This window comes from Macrobrachium nipponense, chromosome 9 (genome assembly GCF_015104395.2).
Source record: "Macrobrachium nipponense isolate FS-2020 chromosome 9, ASM1510439v2, whole genome shotgun sequence".
NCBI lineage: Eukaryota > Metazoa > Arthropoda > Malacostraca > Decapoda > Palaemonidae > Macrobrachium > Macrobrachium nipponense.
This window is the reverse complement of record NC_061110.1, coordinates 59625659-59642250: the sequence shown is the minus strand read 5'-3', so window position 1 is coordinate 59642250 and position 16592 is coordinate 59625659. Positions and strand designations below refer to the sequence as shown.

The 16592-nt window shown below is 41.4% G+C and overlaps 1 protein-coding gene across 4 annotated transcripts in view; it reads left to right on the top strand.

The window, feature by feature from the left end:
* The window catches only part of LOC135218469 (gastrula zinc finger protein XlCGF57.1-like), a 136169-nt gene extending 121536 nt beyond the window's left edge, over positions 1–14633 (top strand). For 2 of the 4 annotated variants that reach the window (XR_010315339.1, XR_010315338.1), the window contains exons 3-4: positions 8772–8886; positions 14130–14633. Coding sequence is in view for 1 of the 4 variants with exons in the window: in XM_064254793.1 (XP_064110863.1) it covers positions 9115–11106 (1992 nt within the window). In the remaining 3 variants the exon portion in view is untranslated. The other 2 variants (XR_010315340.1, XM_064254793.1) reach the window with 2 other exon arrangements.
* Positions 14634–16592: the final 1959 nt, after the last annotated feature.

Genomic DNA, 16592 nt, shown 5'->3' with positions numbered 1-16592 from the left:
GCCCTACCTCTCCTTCGGCTGAGATTCCGTCTACCTCGAAGAGGGAGTCTCATCGTAGACAACCCAGATCTTCTCATCGTTCTCCAGTGGATGTGAACTCTTCTAAGAGAGGGCGTTCTCCAACCTCTCGCTCAACTCCTACTAGGATCCCATCGTCACCTAAGGATCTTCCGCGCTCGCCTCGACAAGACGTCCTAGAAGGTTCGGATGAGGAACCGAACACTTCTGCTGCTGTGTCTTCTTACAAGAAGCTTACAGAGCTACTTTTGCAAGTTTTTGGGGATTCCCTTACTCCTACAGCTCCTCCTTCTCCTCACTCACTTTTTTCAATGGCGAAGACAGCGAAGAGTTCTTCTTGTGTGAGGATGAAGCCAACTCTTTCAATGAAGAAGGCACTGAGGAGTTTTGGTTCCTGGATGGCTTCCAAAGAAGAAGCGGGGAAAACGATGTTCGCTTTTCCTCCTTCGAAGTTATCAGGACGCGCTGGTTTCTGGTACGAAACAGGAGAGTCCTTAGGATTGGGTCTACCGTCTTCGGCTGATTCGGATTTTTCGGCGCTGGTAGATTCGACAAGGAGAACTGCCCTTAACTCTGCTAAGACGACTTGGGCAATGAATGAATTTGGGATCACATGCTAAAAGGCAGTTTAGTTTAGGTGCTAGCAAGGTCGTAGAACATTCAAGAAGGTGTAAGACAGTCAAGAAGGGGTAAGACTTTCGCCAAGTCTGTTAAAGCCCCCAAATAACTTGCAAGTCCTTCAAACAACGGTGGGCGCCAGACTCTTAGAGTTTGCAGAAGTCTGGGCCCAAAAAGGGGCGGATCCTTGGACCCTTTCTATTTTGAGGAGAGGTTGCCTCATCCCTTTCGTCGTAAGACCTCCCTTGACGACCATCCCAAGGGAACTGACGGCCAGGTACAGAGACCCCATCATGAATCAAGCTCTCCATCTAGCAGTAGATCAGATGCTGGAGAAGGGGGCTATCGTACTAGTGACAGACCATCATTCATCGGGCTTCTACAACCGCCTTTTCCTAGTTCCGAAGTCCTCAGGGGGATGGAGACCGGTGTTGGACGTAAGCGCCCTGAACTTCTTCGTAGAAAAGAAGTTCACGATGGAAACGCCTTCATCAGTGCTGGCAGCACTTCGTCCAGGGGACTGGATGGTTTCCTTGGATTTACAGGACGCTTACTTCCACGTACCGATCCATCCTTCCTCGAGGAAGTTTCTCAGATTCATGATGGGGGGGAAAATTTTTCAGTTCAGGGCTCTGTGTTTCGGCCTCTCGACGGCCCCTCAAGTGTTCACGGGGATTTTGAGGAATGTGGCTCAATGGCTTCATTTGAAAGGGGTGAGGATATCCATGTACCTCGACGATTGGCTAAAAAGGGCCAATTCAGAAGATCGTTGTCTGAAGGACTTACAAGTAACTCTAGAATTGACGAAGGCGTTGGGACTTCTCGTCAATTTCAAGAAGTCGTCACTAATTCCCGTGCAAGAGTGTGTGTATCTCGGGATACAGATGAACTCTCTGAGTTTTCGGGCTTTTCCCTCTCAGGAAAGGATAGCCCGAGGATTAGAGAGAGTAACAACCTTCTTAGGGAAAGAAGTATGCACAGTGAGGGAGTGGATGAGTCTGCTGGGGACGCTCTCCTCGTTGGAGCAATTCGTTTCCCTAGGAAGGTTGCACCTGAGACCACTCCAATTCTTTCTTCATCGGAATTGGAGTCGTCGTTCTCAGGATTTGACGTTCTCCCTGTCGTTATCCCAGGATGTCAAGAAACATCTCTTATGGTGGACAGATCCCAACCTCTTTGTGAAGGGACTGTCTCTTCAATCCCAGACCCCCAACCTGGTGTTGTTCTCCGACGCGTCGGACACGGGGTGGGGGGCAACTCTGGGAACCAGCGAAGTGTCAGGTACCTGGGTGGGGGACCAGGTAGCCTGGCACATCAACAGAAAGGAGTTGATGGCTGTGTGGTTGGCTCTGAAGGCTTTCGAGCCCAAAGTCAGAAGATCGATAGTGCAGGTCAACGCGGACAACACTACAGCTCTGGCATATATCAGGAAACAGGGGGGGACGCATTCCTTCTCCCTGTACGAGAAAGCAAGAGACCTTCTTCTGTGGGCAGAAGAAAGAGGAATCAAGCTTCTCACCAGGTTCGTGCAGGGAGAAAGGAATGTAAGAGCAGATCTCCTCAGCAGGAAAGATCAGGTCCTTCCCACAGAGTGGACCCTTCATCTGGATGTATGCCAGAGCCTGTGGAAGTTATGGGGCAGGCCACACATAGACCTCTTTGCCATGTCAAAAAACAAGAGGCTGGATCCTTACTGCTCTCCGATATCGGATCCAGAGGCATTAGCAATAGATGCTCTTCTTCTAGACTGGAGCGGACTCGACGTCTACGCGTTTCCCCCCTTCAAGATCCTGGGGCTAACCATCAAGAAGTTCGTAGAGTCCGATTCAACGAGAATGACCTTAATCGCTCCCTTTTGGCCGGCCCAAGAATGGTTCATAGAGGTACTGGAATGGTTGGTGGACCTTCCAAGATCGCTCCCGCTAAGGAGCGATCTACTCAGACAACCCCACTTCGACAGGTACCACAAAAATCTCCTCGCTCTCAGTCTGACTGGCTTCAGACTGTCCAAAGTTTGGTCAGAGCGAAAGGCTTTTCAGCAACAGCTGCTAAAGCAATCGCAAGAGCGAGGAGACCTTCCACCTTGCGTGTATACCAGTCAAGTGGGTGTCTTCAGACGTTGGTGCAAGAGGAAGAACATTTCCTCTTCCAGTACCTCTGTGACCCAAATTGCGGATTTCCTTATTTTCCTCAAAGAAGAATGTCATCTGGTTGTGTCAACTATTAAGGGATACCGCAGTATGTTGGCGGCGGTATTTTGCCATAGAGGCTTAAATATATCCGATGATAAGGACCTGCATGATCTTATTAGATCATATAAAACCATTAAGCGTCCTCACGTAGTACCGAACTGGAATCTAGACGTAGTTCTACAATTCCTTGGATCATCTAGATTCGAACCTCCTGGCTTAGCCTCTTTCAAGGATCTGACGAAGAAGGCTATCTTCCTTTTGGCCCTAGCTACAGCTAAGAGAGTGAGTGAGCTCCAAGCTATTGAGGGCAATGTAGGGTTTAAGGAAGATTCTATGGTGTGTTCGTTTCTTCCAAGTTTCCTTGCAAAGAATGAAAACCCATCACGCCCTTGGCCCAGGAGCTTTGAAGTTCGTAGTTTATCTTTTCTAGTAGGGGAAGAGCCTGAAAGAACTCTTTGCCCTATGAGAATTATGAAGTATTTCCTTAAGAGGAAGGAACAACTTAAGGCTAATCAAGATGTGCTTTGGTGCTCCGTAAAGGACCCCACTCGGCCCATGTCGAAGAATGCTCTTTCCATTTTTCTGAGAAGCCTTATTACAGAGGCACATGTTGCCTGTAAGGAAGAACATTTTAGACTACTGAAAGTGAAAGCTCACGAGGTGAGAGCCATCGCAACTTCGCTTGCATTCAGAAAAAATATGTCTGTGCGGAACTTGATGGAGGCGACTTTTTGGAGATGCCAATCGGTTTTCGCAAACCACTACCTACGTGATGTAAAAATCACATATGATAAATGCTTCGCCTTGGGTCCTTTCGTATCGGTGGATTCGGTGCTGGGGCAGGGAGCTGAAACTTATCCTGTGTAAATTTTTTATATGTTACCCTATATTTTGTATTGGTGTTTTTTGGTTGTCTGAAAGAGGTTGGAGGAGGCACCTCTTTTTGTCGTAATATTAACCCTTTGTATTTTGGTTAGGTGGTCTGGTGGGTTTTGGCTCCTTGCAGAGGTAGTGGTAAGGATCTGTTAGGTAAGCGGACAAGGTCCCTCTAACAGGATCCGACTTGGATTCTACCACAATAGGGGATCACATATCCCAGTGGTAGATCCGAGAGTCTTTCAGCATCAGGTCACGTCCTAGCTGTAGCTCTCCAGGCAATGCAGACTCAGAGACAGTATCTATGAAGTCTTCATCCTGAAAAGGTGAGAACCAAGGTTTTTATATCCTACAACATTAGTTGTTTCCCGTCTTACCTGTATTATTTAGCTGTCTCTTACCCTCCACCAAGGGTGCCAATCAGCTAAGTATATATCTGTCAGGGAAGTTCATGTACAAAAATGATATTGTTAAACTACAATAAAGTTTTGTACATACTTACCTGGCAGATATATACTTAGCTATAGTCTCCGACGTTCCCGACAGAATTTCAAATCTCGCGACACACGCGACAGGTAGGTCAGGTGGTCTACCTTACCCGCCGCTGGGTGGCGGATGTACGAACCACTCCCGTTTGCTTGTCAGATTTTTCTCTTCCACCTGTCTCCTGAGGGGAGGCTGGGTGGGCCATTAATCGTATATATCTGCCAGGTAAGTATGTACAAAACTTTATTGTAGTTTAACAATATCATTTTTATAATAAAATTAGATTTTACACATACCAAGTAATTACATTATAGCCCTTCCCTCCTTCCCGCAGATGGACATTGCAGACCAAGAGCATTGGTTCCCTGCAGTTTTGTACCCATTGGTCCACCTACTACACTAGCGATGGTGGCGCCACCACAAAATTTGGGATATTTTGACAGCCGTGGTAAGAAGCTTTCAACTATAGGTAATTACATGGTAATTATCTGTAAAATCTAATTTTATTATAAAAATGTCATTTTTGAGAAGGATGATCTCACACCCAAGCCGAGGGTAAAGTATCTGGTATCTAGCCATGCTGATAGATATGGCCTCAGCAAGAGACTGCCCCTCAGACTTGCATATCAGCAAGTTCAGAGAGGCAATGCAGTTATTCCTGTCTCAATAGGAAGAACCACCTCAGCAGTGCCAAGTCATTCTGGGTCACCTGTCATCCTTGGAGAAGCTGGCCCCTCGTGAGTAGCTTCACCTTTGTTCTGTTCAGTGGAGAATAAAGGAGTTTTGGTCTCCGTAAGGGAGTCCCCATTCTTCCAGATGCCTTTCTCAGAGGAAGCAAGGAAAGACTTATCCTGGTGGTTCCAATCCCAAGATGCTTCTGTTTGTTGATACATCGACTGAGGGATAACACACACCTGGAAGAGTTGCTGGTTTCAGGTGTGTGGAACCAGGACTTTAGACAGATCCACATCTGGATCTCAAGGTGGCATTTTTGGCTCTACAAGAGGTTCAGGATCCTGTGATGGGGCCACTCCATGGTGTTTTTATCAACAATACAGTAATACCTCAATCTTACGCTATTCGAGTCGTGTGAATTCACAATAGCGCAAACTTTACCAACCATTTACTTCTTTTTTTCAAGGGTAAAGTATTTAGCTAATTTTTAAATGAAATTACAGTAACTTTAATTTTATTCAAATGTTACCTTAATACTTATGGAGCATGATTAGGGTCATATTTAGTGTTTAAACTCTAGAAGTAAGCATTTATGAGGATTTTTAGAGACCGTTCAAACTTACGGGAAAATCCTTACGCGAGGTGGTCTACAGCCTAACCTCGTTTTTTAAGCTCTGGGTATTACTGTACAACTGTACAGTATTGGCATAGGTCAACAAGCAGTGGATTTGCTTCTCTTCAGCTCCACATGTTGGCGATGCAAGTTCATGAGTGGGGAGTAGCACGATCAGTAGAGCTGTCAGCGAAATAAATCCAAGGGAACCAGAACATAGTGGCAGACAAGCTCAGTCGCCAGGGTCAGGTGATAGAGACAGAGTGGTTGCTACACCCAAGATATTACAGAAAGATTGTTCAATATTTTGGGGCTTACTAGCTAATAGACCTCTTTGTAACCTTGCACAACAGAAAGCTCCTGGCGTTCTGTTCTGTTGTGCCAGACCCATGGGCAGCAATAGAAGACTTTCCAACATCCATGGGACAATCTCCAAGACCTATGCTTTTCATCCATTTTGTCTGATTCATTGGGTGATCAGCAGGGTCATGATTACCCCAAATCTCAGATGACCCTGGTTACTCCCAAGTGACCACTTGCCAAGTGGTATCTGGACCTGATAGCTGTACTTTCCTAGGTACCAAGAGAGATTCCCCCTTGGCACAAGCTGCTGTGCCAGCTGCTCATAGAGAGGTATCACCAGGCTGTGTGAAACACTCACTTCATGCCTGAAGACTATCCAGCGTCTGTTGCGAGCGAGAGGTATTTTTTCGTCACAGCGACCAAGACGTCTGGATACCTTTGTAAATCCTCAGCGGCTATGTACCAGAGGAAAGGGGTCATCTGTGATTGGTGTCGTTGATGGGGTATCTCTCTGGTCGGATCTCCTCTTCAGCAGGTTGCAGACTTTCTTGGCTTTCTTCGCCGAGAGAAGTTTCTCTCCATGTCAGCTATCAGGGGCTACAGAGCTGCCCTTGGACTAATCCTTTGCTTGAAGGGTTTCAACCTCTCCCCCTTGTGGAGATCTCCAGGAATTCAGTCCCCCTGAGTGGGATGTGACTCGTCTTACAGAGCTTGACTTGTGCACCCTAGCCTTTACGAGAGTTGTCAGACAGGGATCTGACCTTCAAGACTGTGTTCTTGCTTACCCTGGCATTGGCAAGGAGAGTTGGTGAACTTCATGGACTTTCCTTCAATGTTAAACACTTGAAGGGACAAGTATCTGTCATGCTCTAGTTTGTCCCAGAATTCATAACGAAGACTCAGAATTTGTTGGTTCCTGACACCAGATTCAAGTTCTTTTCGATCCCCTTCCCAGAGGACTTAGCTGGTAGTGATCAAGACAATATACTACTGTGTCCAGTTCGAGTGTTGTGGTGCTATCTAAAGAGGTTTTGACATCTCCATCCTGAGTGTCGACGACTCTTCATTAGTGCTGGCTCGACCAACAAACTTCGGGCTTACTGAGAAAATCAAGAGAGCATACTCTACTTCTGACGAGGTAGTTTGGAGTGCTTTCTGAGTAAGAGCTTACAAGGTTAGGGGCATTGGTCTGTCCCTTGCATTCTGGAAGAACCTGTTGGTTCCACAAGTACTAAGGGTGAGAGTGTGTTCATGAAAAACTACATTCACATCCTTCTACCTTTGGGACGTTGCCCATGGGTCCATGGACACTTTTTTTTTTTTTTTCTTGGGTCCTCCGGTGGCTGGTCAAGTTGTGTAACTCACCTGGCTTCCCTAGAGAGACAGATAGCGTCTCGCCAAAGTTGTTCAGTTACAAAGAGAGAGTGTGAGTGAGTGACTGGCCTCCTCTTCCAAACCCTTTTTGAATAAACGATGCTATACATGCCCATTAATTGACAAGGCCCAGAAGACTGGTAGTTGAACATCACATAAGCTCAACAGGTCAGAGGCACAGGACTCCTTCCTCTGCTCTACGTGACCAGGAAGGAGGCCCAGTTAAATTGAGGTACCAGTCAGTTCAGAGATTTACTGAGAAATCTTCCATCAAAAAGTAAGTTTCCATATGTAAAGACCAAAGGTTTATGTTTGTTTATGAACAAACTACAAATATTTTTTGTAATTTGTATTTTTCTGAACATACAAGCCTAAGATCTATACATAAATGTCCCACCTCAAGCCAACCCTCATTCTGCTATCTGAGTCAAAAGGTTAAAGTGAAGCATAAGGATAGGGGTGGGCGGGACTCCCACCCTACCGTTGATAGTTAACCACTTTATTTAAAGTTGAACAGCTGTTTTCCCAGCTTGTGCAGCAATTATATCCATATGTAGAGACCTTCAGGTTTGTATATTAGAAAAATACAAATTTCTTTAAAAATTTGTAGTCATTCCACCTTTGCAGCATTGAAAACCAAAAGGCTTTTTACTGTATTCATTTTTATTTATGTATGTATACATTCATGTAGATTTTGGTGGGCTGGAATTAAATGTGAATATATTGCCAAGTCGCAACCCATGCATATGCAAATACCCTAATTGAGGAAATGCTTTAATATAAAATTTTCATATGTATGCAAACCAAAACCTTATATCATCTACCATTTTTGTCAGACCAAATGACAAAAAGTGCTCGGTGATGGCATATGAGTGAGGGAAATTACCTTACTCACTCTTCTTAACCACCAGTTAACACATTTCCAACATGCACTGAAAGATACTCCTTCATAAAAAGCTCTTGATTCGTTTAGCTCTGAAAACAATGACATATTTGAAGAAATGTAGCAGCACATACCTTCCAAGACTGTCATCAGTGTTGCTGGTCGTATTAGCTACTCATGCATTGTATCCACAATAAGAATCAGTGAAACTAATTTGAAAAATTTCATCTCTCTTCAAATTACTACTCAATTCACCCTTACTATTTTTTCTTCTTATTATCTACTGCATCTATGGATAATATGGTGTTATGTATAGCTGGATCACATATAATTAAGCATTTGCTGTGTACTGTACCCTTCCTGCTGTTACCCCACAAAACTCTTATGCTGGTCTCTTGCATTTCCTATTCTTGGCCTTTGATTTGTTAATAAGATATGTTCATAAGTAATTTATATTGTAATGTCAAGCTAAGAAGGTTTACAGATGTGAGGTGGTGGGCGTCAATATTAACTGTTAATCTATTGTTGCATTGTTGCCTCAGGAATGTTTTGATGCTGTGTCTGGACAACGTTTGGTAGGATTGTATTCATGTTTAGATAGAACTATCAAATGCATGCTTTGTTAATTGGCCTGAGACTTTTATGGGAACCTGAATTGAATTTGACCTATTATTTTGCTGCCTCAGTTCTGGCATTATGTTTCCTAACTCTGTGTTGCATTCTTTGATTTCAGATTCTCCCTCAGAAGAACCTTCATTCCTTCGTCAGTTTTGATTAGCATCAGGATTTTGGGAATGCATGTTGTTTATTGGTACTACATGGAATAATCCCCATAGCAACACTTAAGTGTATGAGATAACAGTGAATTATTGTATGCGTATTTAACAAATTTAAACAACAAGTAAATTTTTTTTAGAATATTAGATTCATACATCAGTAGTGAAATCTGGTTGTAGTCCTTCAAGGTACTTAATTTTTAACAGATTTATTCAGTAATTATTTGTAAACAATTCTGTGTTAAGAGTTGTGAATTGAACACATTGTCATTACAGAACAGGACAGGACATAAGGCTAAAATGAATCCAGAACATCCTTTAGAATTTCCTTTGAAAAGTGAAACTGAAGGTGTATTATCACTACCTTCCATAAATCAAGAAAATAGCAACTTGGCTGCCTTTAGTGGAACCAGTGATGGAGACTTTTTGTCTCTGGATTCATTGATGGACATCAAAATAGAGCCAGAGGAATTCTGTGAGTCTAATGAAGATGATGAATATTCATATGAAATGAATTCAATAGTGAATGAAAAACATCCACAAACTTGTAAAAAGGAAGTAAAACAAGAAAGAAGGATCTGTGACAATGGAGAGAAGCCTTTCATATCCACTGACTGTGAGAAAACATTTTACAAGAAAATTAATCTTACAAATGATATCACAAATCCTACCAGAGAGAAATTCATATGCAATGATTGTGGGAAAGCATTTTCCTTGAAACGTATTCTTAGAGCTCATATGAGAATCCATACGGGAGAGAGGCCATTCCTGTGCAAGGAATGTGGGAAAGCATTTCTCAGGAAAGTTAGTCTTACAATCCATATGAGAATCCACACTGGAGAGAAGCCATTCATTTGCAAAGAATGTGGGAAAGCATTTTCCTGCAAACAAAGTCTTACACTTCATATGAGAATCCACACCGGAGAGAAGCCATATATGTGCAAGGAATGTGATAAAGCATTTTCCCAGAAATCAAGTCTTACAGTACATATGAAATTGCATACAAGAGAGAAGCAATTCATGTGCAAGGAATGTGGGAAAGCATATTCCCACAAACCATATCTTACAAATCATATGAGAATCCATACCGGAGAGAAGCCATTCATCTGCAAGGAATGTGGGGAAGCATTTTCCCGTAGACCATATCTTACAAGTCATATGAGAATCCATACCGGAGAGAAGCCATTCATCTGCAAGGAATGTGGGGAAGCATTTTCCCACAAACCATATCTTACAAGTCATATGAGAACCCACACTGGAGAGAATCCATTTATGTGCAAGGAATGTGGGGAAGCATTTTCCAACAAACCATATCTTACAAGTCATATGAGAATCCACACTGGAGAGAAGCAGTTCATGTGTAAGGAATGTGGGAAAGCATTTTCCCAGAAATCAAGTCTTACAGTTCATATGAGGGGGCATACCGGAGAGAAGCCATATATGTGCAAGGAATGTGATAAAGCATTTTCCCAGAAATCAAGTCTTACAGAACATATGAAATTGCATACTGGAGAGAAGCAATTCATGTGCGAGGAATGTGGGAAAGCATTTTCCCGCAAATCACATCTTACAAGTCATATGACAATCCATACTGGAGAGAAGCCATTCATCTGCAAGGAATGTGGGAAAGCATTTTCCCACAAACCATATCTTACAAGTCATATGAGAGTCCATACCGGAGAGAAGCCATTCATCTGCAAGGAATGTGGGGAAGCATTTTCCCACAAACCATATCTTACAAGTCATATGAGAATCCACACTGGAGAGAATCCATTCATGTGCAAGGAATGTGGGAAGGCATTTTCCCGCACATCATATCTTACAAGTCATATGAAAATCATCCACACTGAAGAGAAGCAGTTCATGTGCAAGGAATGTGGGAAAACATTTTCTTGGAAATCAAGTCTTACAAGTCATATGAAGTTGCATACCGGAGAGAAGCCATATATGTGCAAGGAATGTGGGAAAGCATTTTCCAAGAAATCAAATCTTACAGTTCATATAAGGTTGCATACCGGACAGAAGCCATATATGTGCCTGGAATGTGGGAAATCATTTTCATGGAAACCAGATCTTACAATTCATATGAGGTTGCATACTGGAGAGAAGCCATATATGTGCAAGGAATGTGGGAAAGCATTTTCCCGCAAACTAAGTCTTACACTTCATATAAGAGCACATACTGGAGAGAAGCAATTCATTTGCAAGGAATGTGGGAAAGCATTTTCCCAGAAATCAAATCTTACAACTCATATCAGGTTGCATACTAGAGAGGAAGAAGAAACAACATGATAAAATAAACCAGTTAAGGGCAGAGATCTCTCAAATGACCAATTATATGAGAGATCAAAATCACTCACAAAATCTGCTGAAGAAAATATGGAAGATAAAGAAAAAATACAGAATAGGGGATGAACAAATGAGTGGAAAATCTGCAGAACACTATGCCAATATAAAGGCCCTAGCTTCACAAATAGGAAACAAACAACAGGAGACAAAAGTAATACAGATAAATGGGCAGTTTTGTGAAAATCCAAAGATTGTGTATAAGAAGATTACGAAAGAAACAGTGGAGGTACGAACACCACCGAGCAAGGAAAACCTAGAGAGATTTTGGAAGCCACTGTTTGAAGACCCTAGACAACAAAACCAAGGGAATTCATGAATTGACACAATTAGGCAGAAGAACAGCAAGAAACAGCAAATGCCACCAGTAAAATTCACCATAGAAAAAGTAACAAAGAACACCTAGATCAAGGGAAATATATGGAAAAAGAACAAAAGGGATGTATAAGAAAAAAACTAGGCACTAAAGATCAATTGCTAATAAACAAAACAATATTAGAAGATTGTAAGACAAGGCAAATGTAGAAGATTGTAAGAAAAGACAAATGAATCTTAATGTGGCTTGGAAAGATTACAAGAAGGCATTTGACACCGTGCCGTGCACCTGGATATTCAGATGTATGGAATTAGACATCAATGAGGAAATAAGATCTTTCTTGACAGCACAGATGAGTAAGTGGAAGACCACCCTCTGTCTAAAACACTCTGAGGGCCAGATAGTAATTCCAGACATAAAAATCCAAAGAGGAATATTCCAGGGTTACAGCCTCTCACCACTTCTCTTCTGCTTGACCATAGATCCGCCTAGTAAAATCCTTAACATTAACACTGGCTATGACCTAAGCAAGAGCAGAAGCAGAAAAGAGAATAAAAGACTGAACCACCTGCTCTTGATGGATGACCTGAAGTTGTTTGCAGACTCAGAAGAAAAATTGGAAGAACAAGTTAGGACAGTCCACCAATTCTCAAATGACACCTGCATGGAATTTGGGTTGGACAAGTGTGCCAAGAGTACAAAAGGAAGAGAGTAACACCAGAGGGCATAAAGATAGAGGAAGGCATGTTTGTTGAAGACCAGGCGGAGCAGTCTGCACATAAGTACTTGGGAATAGAAGAAAACACTAGTATAGAACACAAGAAAGTGAGAGAAAAGATAAACAAAGAATACATCAGCCACTTAAAGAATTAACACCAAAGAACAAGATCACTGCCATAAACCAGCTTGCGATACCATTGGTGAAATATGGTTTTGGCACTGTAGACTGGCCACAAGGTGAGTTAGACAGGATATTAAAACCACTAAGATTCTCACCCTGCATAACGTGACATACAGACACCAGTGTATGGACAGAATATATATCCCACGCAGAGAAGGTGGATTAGGCCTGACTGAGATTAACCAGGCCTACAGAGCACCAATAGTAAGTATAGGGCAGTACTTGAAAAGCTCTGAGGACGAAAACATCAAAAAGGTTGCCATACACCATAATGGAGCCCTGAGCCAACTTACATAAGTAACAAAACTGGCCAAGAACTTTGCAGGAGATCTGATAGAAGACACAGAGGGTGCTGAACAGACTCCACCAACAACAATAGCTAGGAAGACCAGGCAGAAATACAGTCACAGAGAGGAGAGACTTCGAATGGAAAGGTGGAAAGACAATGGAAGAGCAGGAAGATTTTAAGAATTGGTAAAAAGTTTCATAGACAACAAAGAGTCACTCGGATAAGAAATGGAGATCTAGGTTATGATGGCGAGAGACTGATAATAGGAGCCCAAGACCAAGGCCTCCTGACAAATGGCTTCAAGAAAATGCCAGGCATATCAGCAAATCACCAGTGTAGGTTTTGTCATGCAGTGGTTGAGAATGTTAGTCATCTGATATCAGCATGCAAGACCCTGCTTGCAGATGGTCACTACACAGCCCACCACAACAAGATCTGTAAATATATATTGGAAAATATGTAAAGAATACAGAATTGAAGTGAAAGAAAAAGTGTGGGAGCATGAACCAGATCCAATCACCTCCAATAGGGCTGTTATCATCTTTTATGACAAGGAATTTCCAACCGGAAGATATATAGAAGGTGGTGCTACGAGACCTGATATTGTGATCTGGAACAAGGAGGAATAAACAGCAAAGATTATAGATGTGACAGTACCCAGTGACTTTGGCCTCAATAGAGCTGAAAGGCACAAAATAACAAAATATGAAGACCTGAAGAATGACCTGAAAAGCACATGGGAACTGTAGGAAATAGAAAAAAAAATACCTTTGGTGGTAGGAGCAACAAGACTTATAAAGAAAAATCTGAGAAAATATCTTGAGGGTACATGAAGTTGCCCACTATAAATGAAGTACAGATTGCTGCCCTCAAAGCAATGGTAAACACCAAGAAACGAGCCCTTAGGTATAAGTGTAGTGGAATATAGAGGTGCAACCATAGACCCCAGGATGAGGCCCATTGCACCTCTGATATAAACTGAAAATTAAGGATAACATAAGCCAGAGAGAAACAACATAGTTGCTCTATATGTCAAAGAAGTTTTTCTCAACCAAGCCCTCTCAAAAGACACGAGAATTCACACTAGACAGAAACTGTTTACTTGATCTCTGTCCAAGTAGTTTTTATTACATGATTTTATTTAACTTTACTCCTGCATCTGTTTTGAATGAAGTTGTCTCAAAAGGTGTGTGAAAACTCATGCTAGAAAGAAGTCATATCCTGTATCTGCACTTGGTTTCCAAGAGTTCTTTTTTCATTAGGTTTTTTCATTGGGTTCATCTTAGAATGAATGTGTTAACTCAAAAGAAAGACGATGTTGAAACAGTTTTTCTCTTGTAGATTCATAACATATGTGAGCACTCATGGAGGATAGATATTGTTCTTTTACACTGCATGTTGTACTTTTGTCTTGTATTCTGCAAATCACAGTCATTGGTTCTGAATGCTAGACTGTTTTTCAGGTGTCAAAATGCACAAGCAGTCACTCATCAGAGAGGATGTTCAGTTGCACTGACAGATTTGTTACTGTTTTGCACCCCAAAGTAAGTTGCACTTGATGTGGAGATAATTATTGTGAACTTGTCTGCAAAATCTATGAAAAAAAGGGACGATAAAAAAAGAAAACCCATATTTATATTTTTATGATCCAATTCATGAATATCATTATTGCTGTTACTTACAGAAGAGAAGGAGGGTCTCACTGAAAATGCATATGAAGGCTCTTCATTTGCAGTGTCTTTATAGAAGTCAAGGCTGAGCCAAAGCATTTTGGCCAGAGTGAATTTGATGCAAAATGTTTGTGTAACTTTTATGCAAAGGTAAAGTAAATGACTTTTAGTTTTTTTATTACAATTGTTCTCAATGAACACTACAGTGCAAGGTTAAGAAACTTTCCTTTGCCCTCTCCACGTTTCTTGTTCCTGTGTATTTTTTGTATGATTTCCAAATAAAGAATTAATAATGTCTTTGGCTGACATGAAGTTTTCTTCCTTTTGTTATTCAGCAATGTGCATATATGCACTTGTATATGTAGTTGTAAGCTTGAATATTTCCATGAAATTTTATTCCTAGTGGAAATAGAGAGGATTACCTTCTTTAAATGTCAATGAAATTCAGGTGCAGTTTTATTTGATTATTTTTTATATGTTCTTGGTTTTAATCTTCTACAAAGAATGTTCTACAGCATTTGTAAGTAAATTTTAACGCCTTGTATTGGCCCACTAAATACTACAGTGGACTGTATAGTATTTTGTTTTAAGTTAACCAGTCTGAAGTGTTGAGACTAGACTAGTTATGTAAATGACTAAAGTAATGTGTTATTCTGATTAGATTAAACCTCTTTTTTATTTTATTTCATTGTATAAGCTTTGAAAATATTGATAAATAATAAAAATTGTTCATACATAAATACAATTTTTCATTTGACCACGTTAAAACTTAAAGACTAATATCAGAATAATATTTTACATTGCCAAAAGTGAATGAATGCACCATGGTATGGTCTGAATGCACCGAGTATCTGGTCCCAGTGCACCTCTTCCCAATTGAATTGCAACTTTCCTTGTGGTCCCAATGCACCAACTTCATTCACATAACAGGTGTCCTTTGGCGAACTGTATAGATGACTATACTATTCACTTTGCAGGATTATTTTCTTTGATAAAGTGAATCAGTTTAAAAAGTCTGAATAAAAATAGAATATTACAAAACCAACAAACACATCCTGCTATGAGGAAGAAGTTTAAAACTTGACTACCTTACTAGGTGGGTATCTCTTAATTCAAACTGCAATCCTAACTTTTTCTGTAGCTGGTGGTTAACCTCTAAAAGAAATGACTGTGCTAACTACTCCTTGGGACCTGTGGAGGCTGCTCAGCAACTTGTGTAGCTCATCCGGCTCCTTTATCAGGGCAAGGTTGCACCTTGTCTTAGACGTGTAGTTGTGGACACGAGAATGAATGTGGGAGTGACTGGCTTCTTGTCTTCCTTCAGGCAGAGAGTGGATCCGGCCATCACATGCTGGAACTGGCGACCAATGCAGGGAAGTTTTGCGATAGAGCAACCATTCTATCTACCTTTATAGAATATAGAAGCAACCATCCCTTTCTCTAGCAAGGGGAGGTCCCCGACTAAGACAAACCCTCTGCTTATATTTGCCTTACTGTCTTTTAACTCAGATTCATCTTCACTTAATTTTGTTTGGGGTTACATTTCTTCTCTTATTCAAAAAAGCCCAGAAATCTGGCGACTGATTTTGCAGTCTCTGTACTACGATCAATTCATCAGAGACAGACTTCTTTTACCTGAAGATCTCTCGAAGACTGAGTTTATCTTGATGCTTGCATGGTTTCTGCATAATGAAGTGTTGGGAAAAATATCTAAACTATTATCATGACACTTGGGTTGAGTAGGAAGTTACCAACGCCTAGTTCAAGTACCTACTATTATCCCAAATAGTTGAAGGTATGACTGAAGGCATATTGACAGCAGACTTGATATGCAGTAATAAGCCACAAATAATTTAGACCTCTGGAGACCTGATCCGGATCTCTAGATGAAACCAAGTAGCATCTTGTTAGAGATTTAATTTAAGTTCTCAGGATTATTACACTTATAACATTTAAAGCTACTTACTATCCCTTGCCATACAGGTGACAAAGGCTACCCTTGTTACTTTGTTTCAGAACTACAGTAATGAATGAACATTTTAGGTGGTAAATATTATCGCTAGTGGATATTCATATGCTAATTTACTGAATACGGTAACTAAATATTGAGACTTTAGTTTCGCTGTCCCAACCTTCATTTAACCATTAGTGCCACCGGTCTAGTTGGTCTTTGTGAACAAAGCTGTGTGGAAGGTTAAATGTTGGAATAAGGTACCTACTACAAAGCCATATTACTGCCCTTTTGTTAAGTCAAAT